The 12,294-nt window shown below is 51.6% G+C and overlaps 6 protein-coding genes across 6 annotated transcripts; 3 read left to right on the forward strand and 3 right to left on the reverse strand.

The window, feature by feature from the left end:
* The first annotated feature begins 32 nt into the window (after nucleotides 1-32).
* Nucleotides 33-2,065, forward strand: BDP81DRAFT_138808 (general substrate transporter). Its single transcript, XM_060581810.1, has 3 exons — nucleotides 33-572; nucleotides 630-1,117; nucleotides 1,200-2,065. The coding sequence occupies exons 1-3, from the start codon at nucleotides 176-178 to the stop codon at nucleotides 1,866-1,868; spliced, it is 1,554 nt and encodes a 517-aa protein (XP_060439092.1). The 5' UTR covers nucleotides 33-175; the 3' UTR covers nucleotides 1,869-2,065.
* A 12-nt stretch (nucleotides 2,066-2,077) lies between these two features.
* Nucleotides 2,078-3,180, reverse strand: BDP81DRAFT_385159 (enoyl-CoA hydratase/isomerase; the record flags this gene model as incomplete). The annotated part of the gene is made up of 2 exons (XM_060586970.1): nucleotides 2,078-2,829; nucleotides 2,890-3,180. 2 exons carry the CDS (start codon nucleotides 3,178-3,180, stop codon nucleotides 2,263-2,265), a joined length of 858 nt encoding a protein of 285 aa, XP_060439093.1. The 3' UTR covers nucleotides 2,078-2,262.
* Nucleotides 3,181-5,631: 2,451 nt separating this feature from the next.
* Nucleotides 5,632-6,932, forward strand: BDP81DRAFT_465594 (uncharacterized protein; the record flags this gene model as incomplete). Its single annotated transcript, XM_060594296.1, has 5 exons — nucleotides 5,632-6,037; nucleotides 6,093-6,142; nucleotides 6,198-6,604; nucleotides 6,670-6,737; nucleotides 6,787-6,932. The coding sequence occupies 5 exons, from the start codon at nucleotides 5,632-5,634 to the stop codon at nucleotides 6,930-6,932; spliced, it is 1,077 nt and encodes a 358-aa protein (XP_060439094.1).
* A 442-nt stretch (nucleotides 6,933-7,374) lies between these two features.
* BDP81DRAFT_332876 (major facilitator superfamily domain-containing protein) lies at nucleotides 7,375-9,246 on the reverse strand (the record flags this gene model as incomplete). The annotated part of the gene is made up of 5 exons (XM_060585625.1): nucleotides 7,375-7,817; nucleotides 7,880-8,104; nucleotides 8,164-8,646; nucleotides 8,689-8,995; nucleotides 9,085-9,246. The coding sequence occupies 5 exons, from the start codon at nucleotides 9,244-9,246 to the stop codon at nucleotides 7,375-7,377; spliced, it is 1,620 nt and encodes a 539-aa protein (XP_060439095.1).
* A 1,115-nt stretch (nucleotides 9,247-10,361) lies between these two features.
* Nucleotides 10,362-11,171, forward strand: BDP81DRAFT_440194 (uncharacterized protein). Its single transcript, XM_060591482.1, has one exon. It carries the CDS (start codon nucleotides 10,447-10,449, stop codon nucleotides 11,149-11,151), a length of 705 nt encoding a protein of 234 aa, XP_060439096.1. The 5' UTR covers nucleotides 10,362-10,446; the 3' UTR covers nucleotides 11,152-11,171.
* A 208-nt stretch (nucleotides 11,172-11,379) lies between these two features.
* BDP81DRAFT_138840 (AhpD-like protein) lies at nucleotides 11,380-12,149 on the reverse strand. The gene is made up of 2 exons (XM_060581811.1): nucleotides 12,002-12,149; nucleotides 11,380-11,923 (listed from the first exon to the last, which is right to left on the reverse strand). The coding sequence occupies exons 1-2, from the start codon at nucleotides 12,125-12,127 to the stop codon at nucleotides 11,417-11,419; spliced, it is 633 nt and encodes a 210-aa protein (XP_060439097.1). The 5' UTR covers nucleotides 12,128-12,149; the 3' UTR covers nucleotides 11,380-11,416.
* Nucleotides 12,150-12,294: the final 145 nt, after the last annotated feature.

A 12,294-nucleotide genomic window follows, 5' to 3' on the forward strand; every position in this document is an offset into this window, starting at 1 on the left:
TGAAAACAAAAGGGGTCCGTTCTTTGTCCACCTCTCCGGCCTCGAGTCATCTCAACTCTTCTTTTCCTTTTAGTCTCATCTCGCGATCAACCCCCAATCGCGTGAGGGCATTCCCTTACCTTCTGCCACACCGACCTTCCCTGCCCTTATCGTCACCAATCATACCCCGTTCACCATGACCATCCTCGTCGGAAGGCCTCTCAACTGGGCCATCACGGCCACGGCCGGCTCCGGCTTCCTCCTCTTCGGATATGACCAGGGCGTCATGTCCGGTCTGCTCTCCGGCTACGCCTTCACCCGGACCTTCCCCGAAATCGACACCACCAACGGCGGCGGCGGCAGCTCCTCGCTGCAGGGCACCGTCGTGGCCATTTACGAAATTGGATGTTTCTTTGGTGCAATCTTCTGCCTGCTCGTTGGTGAGAGGCTCGGACGTCGCAAGTGCATCATGCTGGGGTGCATTATTCTGAGTATTGGTGCCGCGCTGCAGGCTTCTGCTTTTGGGATCCCGCAGATGATTGTGGGACGTACCGTTGCTGGGCTTGGTAATGGCATGAACACTAGTACTATCCGTGAGTCACTCTTTCACGAATTCTTTTATATTCAAAGATGAGGCTAATACCCGGCAGCTGTGTGGCATTCGGAACTCATGAAGGCGGATAACCGTGGCAAGGGTCTCGCCATTGAATTGGCCATCAACATCTTTGGCGTCATGTCCGCATACTGGGTCGACTATGGCATGAGCTACGTGTCCAACGACGCTCAATTCCGCTTCCCTCTCGCCCTGCAGATCCTGTTCGCTCTGGTTACCTTCCTCGGAATCCTGGTGTTGCCCGAGTCTCCCAGATGGCTCATTGCCCACGACCGCCACGACGAGGCCAAGCACATCCTCTGGGCCGTGGAGAAGGACGCCACGTCCATCACCGAGAACGAGCCCAAGCTGGAGCGAAACCTGGCCGAGATTCAAGCTGCCATCAGAGAGGAACGGGAGGCTGCCAACACTGGTAGCTTCAAGACGATGTTCAAGAACGGCGACCAGAAGTTCCTTTACCGAACTTTGTTGGGTATCGGTGGCCAGTTCATGCAACAACTGAGTGGTATCAACTTGATCACATACGTAAGCTTTCTCCACTGCCCATCCTCGAGTTTGGGCAGATTAGACAGCCATTTCCATCTGAACCGTAGCTAATTCTTCTCAGTACGCCCCAGTCATCTTTCAAGAGTCTGTCGGCATGTCACACAACCTCTCCCTCCTGCTCGCAGGTTTCAACGGCGTTGCCTACTTCTTCTCCTCTCTCATCCCGATCTGGATCATCGACCGCCTCGGCCGTAGAAAGCTCATGTTGTTCGCCGCCGGCGGCCAATGCGCCTGCATGGCTATCCTCGCAGGCACCGTCTCCAACGGCAGCGTCCCCGCCGGCATCGTCGCCATCGTCATGCTCTTCCTCTTCAACTTCTTCTTCGCCGTCGGCCTGCTCGCCATCCCCTGGCTTCTGCCCGCCGAATACGCGCCCCTCGCCATCCGTACCCGCGCCGCTGCCCTCGCGACCGCTTCGAACTGGATCTTCACCTTCCTCGTCGTCGAGATCACGCCAGTCAGCATCAAGAACATTGGATGGAAGACCTATGTCTACTTCTGCATCTTCAACGCCTTCTTCATCCCTCTCATCTACTTCTTCTACCCCGAGACGCAGAACCTCAGCTTGGAGCAGATCGACAAGCTTTTCACGGGCGGCAAGGTGCAGCTGTACTGGAAGGCGAGCATGGGTACCCCTGGCGAAGGGTCCCACGTTCTCAACGAGAAGGACTCCGAGTCTGGCTCTGGAGATGTTCTTCGCGTGGAGAACAAGGAGGAATACACTCACTAGGGTGGATGTCACAGTCGAGAGAGGGGTGACGTGTAATAAACGGTCAGGCTTCTGCCTACAGGATTGAGAAGGGGTTTGCAATTTGTTTAGGAGGTGGTTCATGATATCCAACGGTCTGCATACCGTACAGCAGAAAAGGAGGTGTCTCATTGTGCAGACGACGACAAGAGTGGAATAATACAATTTTTCTCAAATTATCAAATATCACAAAGGGAGGTAGCAAGTGGAAGACATGTATAGTAGAAAGTGGCTTGATTCCTCTAAGTGGAAGATCCGTATGAGGGTCATATATATACTGTACAAGACGGGTAATCGGCTTGTGGAAAGCGGTATCGTACGGCAGTAACCGGCAGCGCCACGTGTGGCGCTGCGACATCAAACTAGTCTTCTGTCCTCAAAGCTTGCTATCCTTGTACACCGGCTTTCTCTTCTCGACGAAGCTTTTGACGCCCTCAGTCATGTTTTCTCCCGCCTCCATCTTGCGATAAATTGTCTGGTCAATGTAACCCGTAGCCTCTACCGGGCCCATCGGCTCCCAACCAGTCTTCAGCCCCTCTCTCGAGACAATGATCGAGTCCGGTGAGTTTCTCGCAATGGCCTCCGCGGCACCCAGAGCAGTCTCCATCAAATCGTCGGGCTGCACAACCTTGTTCACAAGGCCCCATGACACCATTTCCTCGGCAGTGTAGTCCGTTCTTCCAATCAGCGCCATCTCCGTGGCGCGCTGGCGGCCCACCGACTTGATCAAACGAGGGAGAGCGCCAGCAATGGCGATGACGCCGATGGTCACTTCGGGAAGTCCAAACTTGGCCTTGGTGGACGCGTACACCAGGTCCGCGTTGATGATCATCTCCATCCCACCGCCTAGGCATATACCATTGACGGCAGCAATGACGGGCTTCTTCCCACCGCGATTCGACAATCCGCCGAAGCCGGCGGTGGAAGGCCACTTTTCACCTGGCTTGGCTTCCGGGTGATCGGCCGTCACCACCGGAGCCTGTGGGGCCGGGTCCGCGCTGACCGAAGTCGGGTTGTTGGATTTACCCGTGGTGTTGCGGACGTTCCACTCTTTCAGGTCCGCGCCGGCGCAGAAGGCGCGACCGGTGCCCGTCAGAACGGCACAGCGGAGGGAGGTCTCCGCGTCGTACCACTCGTAGAGGCGGGCGAGGTTGTAGTGGAGTTCCGAGTAGATCGAGTTCAGGTGGCGGGGCCGGTTGAGGGTGATTAACATGATGTGCTGGCGGGGGAAGGAGACGGCGGCGTCTGGGCCGATGTCCGGGGGAGGGCTGGCGAAGTTGGGCGTGTGGGACATTGTGACGGTGGAAGACGTGTAGTGCTACCCGTACAAGGGACTTCGTAAAGCTCGTGGATGAAATTGGTTGAGGCGGAGGCGGAGTCGATGTCCAAGGGGAAGTGAGGATGTTTCACCGGGTTCAAGGTTGAGAGGACAGGTTTTGAAGTTTGTTGAGTTGTATTCGTCGTGTGTCACGCGTGATAAGTGTGGTTAAGTATCAATTGTGTCAATTGAGTCTTTGAGGGTTGGATCTGACGAGTTGTATTAAAAGAGCCGGCGAGGAATGCATTAGAGGAGCGAGGTTGGGGAACATCCGGGGTAAACATGATGTGTTACGACCACTTGCCTCGGCTCGCTTGAGTAATCGGGACTGGTTTCCGTGCGGGGTACACCGAGCTCGGTGTGAGGTGGTGAGGTGAGACCTGGGTTTAGGTGGAAATGTTGGGGAAATGGAGACACTAGGAACACCATATCCACCACCGATCCACGCCCTAGTTGAGTTTAAGACCTATTGTTAAGTTAAGCATCCGCACGGCATCAGTTCGACGGTTAGAAATCTTGGCTTTGGGGCTAAGCTGGTTGTCTCCGATTTATGAGGTCTCAAATAGATTGACTTGCCTACGAAGGGCTTGTCACCAACGTTCCATAGCACCTACGGGTAAGATTAAGAGATTACCTTACTTGTAGCTGGTGTATGTTCATCGACTCTTGCCATAACTTTTCAATCGTGTTCTAAAATGAATATGTTCACATGAATGCATCGCCTTTTGATTGGCAGGACTTCTTTGTCTTTAAACAGGTTGGCCTTCTCCAAGCACATGACCGCGATCGAGGTGGCCTCCTTCTTCCTCTACAGGTCGATCCAAACCTCAATGTTGGTTATACAACCTGAACTCGGATATCGTACAAGAATTTCAGAGCGAAAAATCAAGTGTGTAAGATAATAGAAGTACACATAGGTAGGTCATAGCATTTCGGCAGAAGACCTTTACTAGACGCATTCCACGTTGAGAATTCATCTGTGGGCAATTGATTTGAGCCGTTTAGTTCAGTAAACGGACACCTTCCATGCGTACACTTCTTATACCGAGCATTGAATTCATAGCTTTATATCCTATTCAAATCAAAAAGGTACCAGGATCCAAACAGCCCTAGTTCGACAGCCGGTCCATCCATAAGACACCTTACGATGTGATGTCACTCCTAAGAGGCGAAGACGCCTCGATGTGTCGTGTCGGAACTTGATGATCGCAGGTGTTCCCCAGAGTCACCATCCCGGGAAGGGATGTGGAATTGAGGCAATACCAGTAGTTCAATTATTCCGGTCGCCAGTTACCGACGATGAGAACCGGCCTGTTTCATCTCAGCGATGTCCGAATGGCACATTGTGACCAGTGTGATACAATTTCCGAACTGATTCTTGCATGCAAGCCCCTGGAGAATAGTAGTTTCGTCGCAACTCAAGACTCCAAGCCATAAGATCAGCTAGTACAGATCTCTTGGACCTGTATGTCAATCAACTTATTGCTGAAGCCGAATCTCAGATCGGATGGAACCTGATGGAATGAACTTCTGGTTCTCAAACGGCACTTCGTAAACTTGTTAGTAGTGGAGTTGATTAGTATCGTGGTGTCGCAAAAACGACGCCGTTAATTGCGGGCAGCAATTAACGCCTGATATACCCTACGACAGGTCGGTAATATGTGTAGGGCGGAGAGAAGATTTAGACTAATCGTCCGAAGATCCCGAATCCGACTCCATGGAACCATGATCCCGTACGTCCTAAGACGGCGAACATCATGTAACGAAACTCGAACTTCTTGGCCAAAACTCCCTGGATTGAGTCGAGTGCGTCGTCTCCTCGACCCCTGACAAGCCACACCCCTGTTTGACAAGCGCCGAATCGTAAAGTCTCCGACTAAATACTGCCCCGGACTACTCCAGCAACAGCGAGCCCGAATAAACTTTCTTTGGAGTGCTCTTTGACCGAACTCCTTTTTTTTGCCCAGCACACCATCTCACAGACCTGAGCAAGTGTCAGCATTGTCGCAATGCGGCTCTGAATTTTGACTTTTACACCCAAAACATCAGATTGCACTGCAGAATCATGCCAAAACTCCCGAGTCAGAGAAGGGGGAAACTTCGTCGCAAGTCTGCGGATAGATGCTGTCTGAAGTCTTGAACTCTATCTTCGGATGGCATGGGAACGATGGCGATGTTCGCAGGCAGCTCTTTCTGGTAGCATATATCATCATGAGCGACGCCTTTGGACCTTTGATGGAAGAATACTAATCATCACTTTCTCTTGACACAACGGGCTCAACTCTCTTTTTCGCTTCTCTTTTGCAACTTACTTTCTTTTTGCGCAGTGCCGGCCATTGCTCTTCTCTGCATCCATTCGTTTGTAAACGCCAGAAACGTTAATCTTCACATTCTCTAGAGTGTCCCGAAACCTAAACATAAATCACAATGAAGCCCTCCCTCCTTACCCTTGTTGGTCTTCTGGCTACCTCTGTGGCTGCTAACCCCGTTCCTGCCAGCGGTGGTGCTGTTCTTGCACCCAGGGGCAACGGAGCCAACAACAATAATGTTGCCAACGCTGCGAAGGGCAAGAAAAATGGCAAGAAGAATGGGAACAACGGCGCCTCTGGAGGTGCGGCAAAGAACGGAACTGCCAATGCCGGCGGTGCTACTGCTGGCGGTGCCGCTGCTGGTGGCACCGCTGCTGGTGGTGCTGGTCCTGGTGGTGCTGGTGCAAAGGCTGGCAACACTTCCGCTCTCGTCTTGCCTGATGGACGTATCAAGGCAGATGCGACACCCGAGAACTTCAATGTCCTCGAGAGTGTGTTCAAGAGTGCTGTTATCAAGGGCAATGGTAAGTGATCCTTCATACGTCTTGATGTCGAACCGTAAAGCTAAGACATGATCAGGTCTTGTGTTCAGCGACATCATTACTTTCCCCGAAGGCCAGGCCTCACTTGTACGTATTGAAGCCATTTCATCACAAATCTTAGACTTTTGCTTACAATTACTAGTTCGACAAAGCCACCAACACCAAGGCTTTCGCCATCAACATTGACGACAAGTCTGTCTTCGTCCCCAAGGGTGGTGAAGCTCAGTCGAACATTCGTCGTGCCGATCTGCTCCCCAGCATCAGATCTCAGCTCAATGACGTGGCTGTCACTGGTGTTCGCACTATGCACTTCTCTATCCAGCGTGATGCCGCCAAGCCACTCAACGCATCCCACGACTATCAGGTCTTCAACCTTGAGTCCAAGGATTTCTCCTTCCATCAAATTGATGTCCGCACTGGAGCCGACAACGGCAACGAGATTGCAGTCTTTGGTAACTCCAAGACCACTCCGCCTGCAAAGATCTTCTCAACTCCGTTCGGCGAGGGACAATTTGAGAACTTTGCGATCAAGATGGACTTCACTGCCAAGTATGTGCTCCTCTTCGAAATATTCCATCCTACATTTGGCCAGTCTGACTAATCGCGTTTCACAGCACCGTCCAGGTGTTCCACAGCACCGCTAATGAGCCCTTGAAGCAGGTCACTGAGCCTGTCGCCAATGGTAAGTTCTCTGCCTAAACACAGAGTGTGGCCAACCTAACATGATGCAGCTCTCGACGGCCTTGGTGAATACCACTTCTCTCTTCAGAAGAACCCCGTTGGAACCGGAACCCAGCCCACTGGCGTTAAGGAGGCAGTTATCTTTGGCGGCATCTTCATGGAGGACTCTACCTCCGGGACGGTTACCCTCCAGTAGTCACTTTAGTTGCTCGACCCGATCCTTGATTATTTTTCTGCAGCAGAGAGCTGTATCTCGAGGCCGTCTTCAGGCGTCAAGAATCAAAATTCAATATAGAGTTCACCGCCTCAGCGTACTGGACAGCCAATGTGAATTACGGCCTCCCTCTGAAACTGGTGAGAATATTTATGTGACACATGAATTGCTCAATTGGATGTACCTAATTATTGGCCAGGTCATTCATGCACCACCATCCAACTGGCCTCTCTACCCTTAATATCAGAATGTTGCCAAAGCCCGATGATATCAGCATTTGAGCCTATCCTGCATGTAGCTTCTTTTCTAAGATGAGACTTTCTCTTGGAGCATATTACATAATCTTGATAATTCTGAACGTCGAAAGTCCCGGTGAGACGCGCAAGGCCGTAGACCGCAGACCTACTATGTACAAGCGAAGAAGTCAGAAGACCTTTTCCCTGCGCATGAAAACACTACACACCAAGCAAATCGCCCCAGCAGAAATGATTGGCACATACGCCAGTTGGATTGCTCGAGTGATGCCATGGATTGCCTCGGCTCTCACCTCGGGTGAGGCCGAGTCGATCAAGCCGCTCCCCACGCCCGCGAGAGCGTCAGAGATCACGTCAGCAGAGACATTGGGGAATACTTGCGCCAGTGCACGTTGGCCATAGTTGATGAAAAGCGCTCCTGACATTCCCGTGCCGAGGACGATGCCGATCATTTGGCCAACAGTCATGAACCCTACACTGTAAGGGATCTCGTTCGGTTGAACCTTCGTCTGGGCAACTGCAAATCCGGCCTGGCAGAAACAACCGACACCTGTGCCTAAGATGATAGTGTATCCATAGATCTTGGCATTCGAGGTATGTTCATCGATGATATCTGATAGCAAAGGTCAGAATATTTCAATATACGAGCCTGAAAAGTCGAGGGCAATGACTCACACAGCAGAACACCGCCGATAAGTTCGAGGGCTGAACCAGCAATGTACCATGGGTAGTAGTACCCAGTACGTCCCATAAAGTGTCCATTGAGTAGGTTGAAGGCCACCAGAAACAAGATGAAAGGTATAAGATGGACAGATGTCTCAACTGCTGAGATTCCGCGGGTGAACTGATAGTACAGCGGCAGGTAGAAGATGCCAATGAAGCTTCCGAAAGTCGCAAGCACTGATAGTCTGGGGTTAGCGATCGCGAAGATTGGGCAAAGAGTGGAGAGCAAGACGTACTCATCGTGAAGAAAAGGCAGATCATGGTTCGGCTCTTCCAGAAATGCATGGGAAACAGACGATTCTCTCGCGATGTGCCAATAAAGTAGACTTGCTGCAAGACGAAGAGAATAGTCAAAACGCCCGCTGCCACAAACAAACCAATACTTTCGCCCTCATTCCAACCCCAGAGAACCCCGCCAAAGTTCATGGCCATGATAACGCAGAGCATGGCGCCGATGGAGAGAACTGTGCCAAGGTAATCAATCTGCGCCAAGCGTTGAATGAGAGGCACGCCAGCTTGGGGTTTGAAGTCGGGAAGTAGGATGATGTAGATGGGTCCCACGACGGCACCAACCAGGAGGTTCAGATAGAAAGCCCAACGCCAAGTTGCTTTGCTCTCGCTGATGGCTCCTCCAACCACAGGACCAAGAACAGTGCCAATACCCCAGATAAATCCAGTGAGACTCAGATATTTGGGGCGTTCGACATTAGTGGTCGTCACTGACAACAGTGTGAGGAGTCCCATGTACATGCCGCAACCACCCGCACCCGCGATTGCACGACCGACAATAAAGGAGTTGATGTCGGGAGCGGCGCCGCAGAGTGCGGAAGCGGCCATGAAGACAGTTGTAGACCCAAGATAAAGCTTCTTAGCCGAGAACGTTCCATATGCCTTTGACCAGGGTAGAGTCGTGGCGGCCGAGGCCAATGCGAAGGAAACTCCGAGCCACGGGACGAGATCGACGCGGTGATATGTTTGGACGACTTTTGCTTGAATATTGGCGACAACAGTGTTGTCTAAGGCGTAGAGGAACAAAGCCGAGAGGAGAGCGCAGATTACAAGAAACCACTGAGAAGCAACTAGTTTAGCTCAGTCCTCGGAGGGCCCAGAGAAAATGGAAAGGGGCTGAGGGTGCTGGGGAGGCCGATGCAACGCACCTTTACACCGCGGATTGTTCGTGGCGGATCAGCGTCTTCAGTGTCATTGAGAGCCTGGCTGTCAACAGGTTCTTCCTTGCGAGACGGCTCGGAGGATGGCGAAGGTGGTGTCGGAACACCTTCATCACTTCGCTCGGCCTCTTTCTTCTCCAAATCGGCCATGTTTGTGAATCCAGATGGAAGCTCTCAAAGATTTTGAAAAAGTTGCTTTGCAACAAAGGTTCAGGGGAGAAAAAAGGAGAATCTTCTGAGATCACCTTCTGGTAGCTTGACCGGATTCCAGATGTGACGTCTAGGTGTCTTCACGGCGGCTTCGTATATGTAACACGAGCAGAGTAAAGTATAGACATCACCTGTCTGTTGACTAGGATGCAGCAAAAACTTTTCAAGCAAACAAAAGCTCCACGGCGATTAGAAATCAGCTTGCCGAATGTGGAAGTGTCACTATTGCGAATCGAGAATACTACCTATGGCGAATCTCTCTTACACGGGTAGTGGGCCTGAACCCCCGGTCCGGGCCGTCGTAAGTAGGATCCGCGATGCGGCTTTGCCGCGGAAGACCCATAGGATTTGCTGCAGTGCTAAACTTTAATATTCCTGCACTGTGTGACAAGTTGATAACGTATGGCTGTTGACAAGGCTAGTGCCTAGATTTGTCGATGAGGTATAAGTCAAGGGTGCTTTGCATCATCGCGCCCTGGAAACGGTTACGTGTTGTAGGAGACCCCCACGAAGGGAGGCTTGGAAAGCTTGTCAAAAGCAGCAATGAATAAGCAACTCATGTGACTTAGACTTCGAGATCATGTCATTACCCCCTTCACTTGGCCATAATAGAATGACAGCTCCGTTGTTGTAAGACTCCGAATTCCAAACAAGTCTCTCTGTTTTGGACCCCAAACTTATTAACACCATTTGTTCTGTCGAGACTTCGGAGTCGAGCCAATCATCATGATCATCACGCGGTCCCAGCCTGCGGCTGACTCGCCATCGACCGTTCGGCTCCATTACCCCCAGGCAGAAGCAGCAACTCAGGTTGTCGACCCTGGCAAAGTTCTCGTGTCTTTCCTCGTCTCTCCGATCAACCCACAAGACTTGTTGGTCATTGCGGGTCGATACCCCGTGAAACCATCTTACACCCACGATGGCGAGCCTATCTTAGGTTACGATGGCGTCGCGCGAGTTGAGGCCGTAGGAGCCGAATCCCCGTCCTCCACGGCCCTGGCCTCAGCGCTACGGCCCGGCGATCTCGTCATCCCGCGCCGCCATGGTCTAGGAACTTGGCGAAGTCAGACTACTCTCAACTCTGTCGATGTGATCCGTCTTTCGCCTACCGAGGATCTCGTTGGCGCATCGCTCCTTCGGATGGCTTTTTTGCCTGCCTACCTTCTCGTCGAGGATGTGAAAGCACTGAAGCCTGGCGACTGGATTGTCCAAAACGTAGGATCCGGGACTATTGCGCGATTGGTGTCTCAATTTGCGCGCATCAAGGGGGTCCATACTATCAGCATCGTACGCGACCGCAGTCCGGACTCTTTAGAAGCCCTGAAGGCCGACCTGCTGAACGAGGGGGCTGTAGCCGTCCTTACCGAGTCTGATCTTCAAGCACGAGGTGCCGATGCGCATCCTGCTCTCGCCGACGCAGCGGGCCGCAACCGCGTGGCGCTAGCCATCGATGGCGTCTTCGGAGATCCTGGAGAGCGACTCGCGTCTTTGCTCTCACATGGAGGGACCTATGTTAACTATGGATCCCTTGGCGGGGCGGATGGGGTTTTGCGTCTTTCGCAGCGCCTCTTGTTCTGGTCTGAAATCAAGTTCCGCAACTTTCGTCTTTCTGAGCAACTCAGTCAGCGGACGCCCGCGCAACTGGAGTCTCTCCTGCTTTGGTTTCAGCATTTACTGGCCCAGGGTGCCCTGGTGACACCCAATGTACTGGCAATCCAAGTCCCGGTGTCGACAGAGGGAAGAAACGACTTCGAGCAGAGCTTCCATGCTGCCGTATCTCTTGGTCCTGGAGAGGGCATAGGAAACTTGAAGCGCGTGCTGGAGTTTACCCATATTAGTTTGTAGAGAAATTGAGTTAGGTGTGCAGATCGATTAAAATAAACTGAAATCAAACATGTTACTGTATCTATACATCGGGGTCAGAAGTGCATCTATGATAACTTTGATTTTATTCTTGACAAGAGTCAGCCCCAAATCAAGTTGACGGCAAAAATAACATCACACCTTGACCCAATTCCATGCAACATACTTTATACACGGGCAGGCGAAAGAGATTCAGTCTACTTGCATAACCCACTTCAATTGCTGATCCTAGTCTCTACATAAAAGTTCAGTCGACATACTGCTTTTCTTTCTCAATGGTCTTGGCATTATACTTGCGCAGCTGATCCTCCAACCCGGGGATCGGCTCATCAAAGTCAATGCGAGCACTGTTCATGAACCTGGCCAAGAAACTATAGATCCCCTGCACGTAGAAGATCTCCGTAATCTCCTCGTTACTGAATGTCTTCTTGGCTTCCACAATGGTCTCCTTATCAACCTTTTCTTCGTGTCCGAGAGTCGTAACAATGCGCCCCAAAAGGCGTTGACGCGCAGTGAAAAGACCCTCTGGCAAATCTTCATCGGCCTTGCGAAGAGCAGTGAACTGTTCCTCGGAGAAGCCGAAAATACGGGCAACGGGCTCGTTCACATCCCATTCATAAGGAGCATTCAAGGTAGCTGCAGTACGTAGAACTATGAGCTGCCAATCAGTGGAGCGTATCTGTCGCTGTTCGCTCCAGGCCGAGGATAGGAGGTTCATGAATGGTTTGAAGAACACATTGCTGTTTGCGAGAAGCTGTTTTCACTAGAGTCAAATTCGAGGTCTTCAAAGTCTCCTCGCCGACTTGGGATCTCTGCGGTGTCTTAATCGTACCTTGAAAACATTTCTCTCAAACGGAAGAGTTTGAAGAGCAGCCTTAATGTCAGGCGGAGCTGTGGTTGAGTCGACGTAGGGCAGCAAGTGCTCGTTCGTGACAGTACGATCATCCCAGGAAGCCATAATTGCAGATAATGATGTCAAAAGCTTGTAAACAGTTGGAGGGCTTGGGATTAATGAGTTGGAAAATTGATTGTTGTAGACCGTGGTGACGAAGAGACTTACAACCATCCGGCCTTTAAACATCGTTGAGACTTGTCTTCCGTCAAGGTTATCAATCCAATGCCATT

This window comes from Colletotrichum phormii, assembly GCF_030913505.1.
Source record: "Colletotrichum phormii strain CBS 102054 chromosome Unknown BDP81scaffold_31, whole genome shotgun sequence".
Classification (NCBI taxonomy): Eukaryota; Fungi; Ascomycota; class Sordariomycetes; order Glomerellales; family Glomerellaceae; genus Colletotrichum; species Colletotrichum phormii.

Coding starts and splice junctions, on each gene's coding strand:
- BDP81DRAFT_138808 (XM_060581810.1), top strand. CDS start 176: ATGACCATCCTCGTCGGAAGGCCTCTCAACTGGGCCATCACGGCCACG. Junction 573..629: donor CATGAACACTAGTACTATCC/GTGAGTCACTCT, acceptor AATACCCGGCAG/CTGTGTGGCATTCGGAACTC. Junction 1,118..1,199: donor GTATCAACTTGATCACATAC/GTAAGCTTTCTC, acceptor AATTCTTCTCAG/TACGCCCCAGTCATCTTTCA.
- BDP81DRAFT_440194 (XM_060591482.1), top strand. CDS start 10,447: ATGGCTTTTTTGCCTGCCTACCTTCTCGTCGAGGATGTGAAAGCACTG.
- BDP81DRAFT_138840 (XM_060581811.1), bottom strand. CDS start 12,127: ATGGCTTCCTGGGATGATCGTACTGTCACGAACGAGCACTTGCTGCCC. Junction 11,924..12,001: donor TTGAGAGAAATGTTTTCAAG/GTACGATTAAGA, acceptor TAGTGAAAACAG/CTTCTCGCAAACAGCAATGT.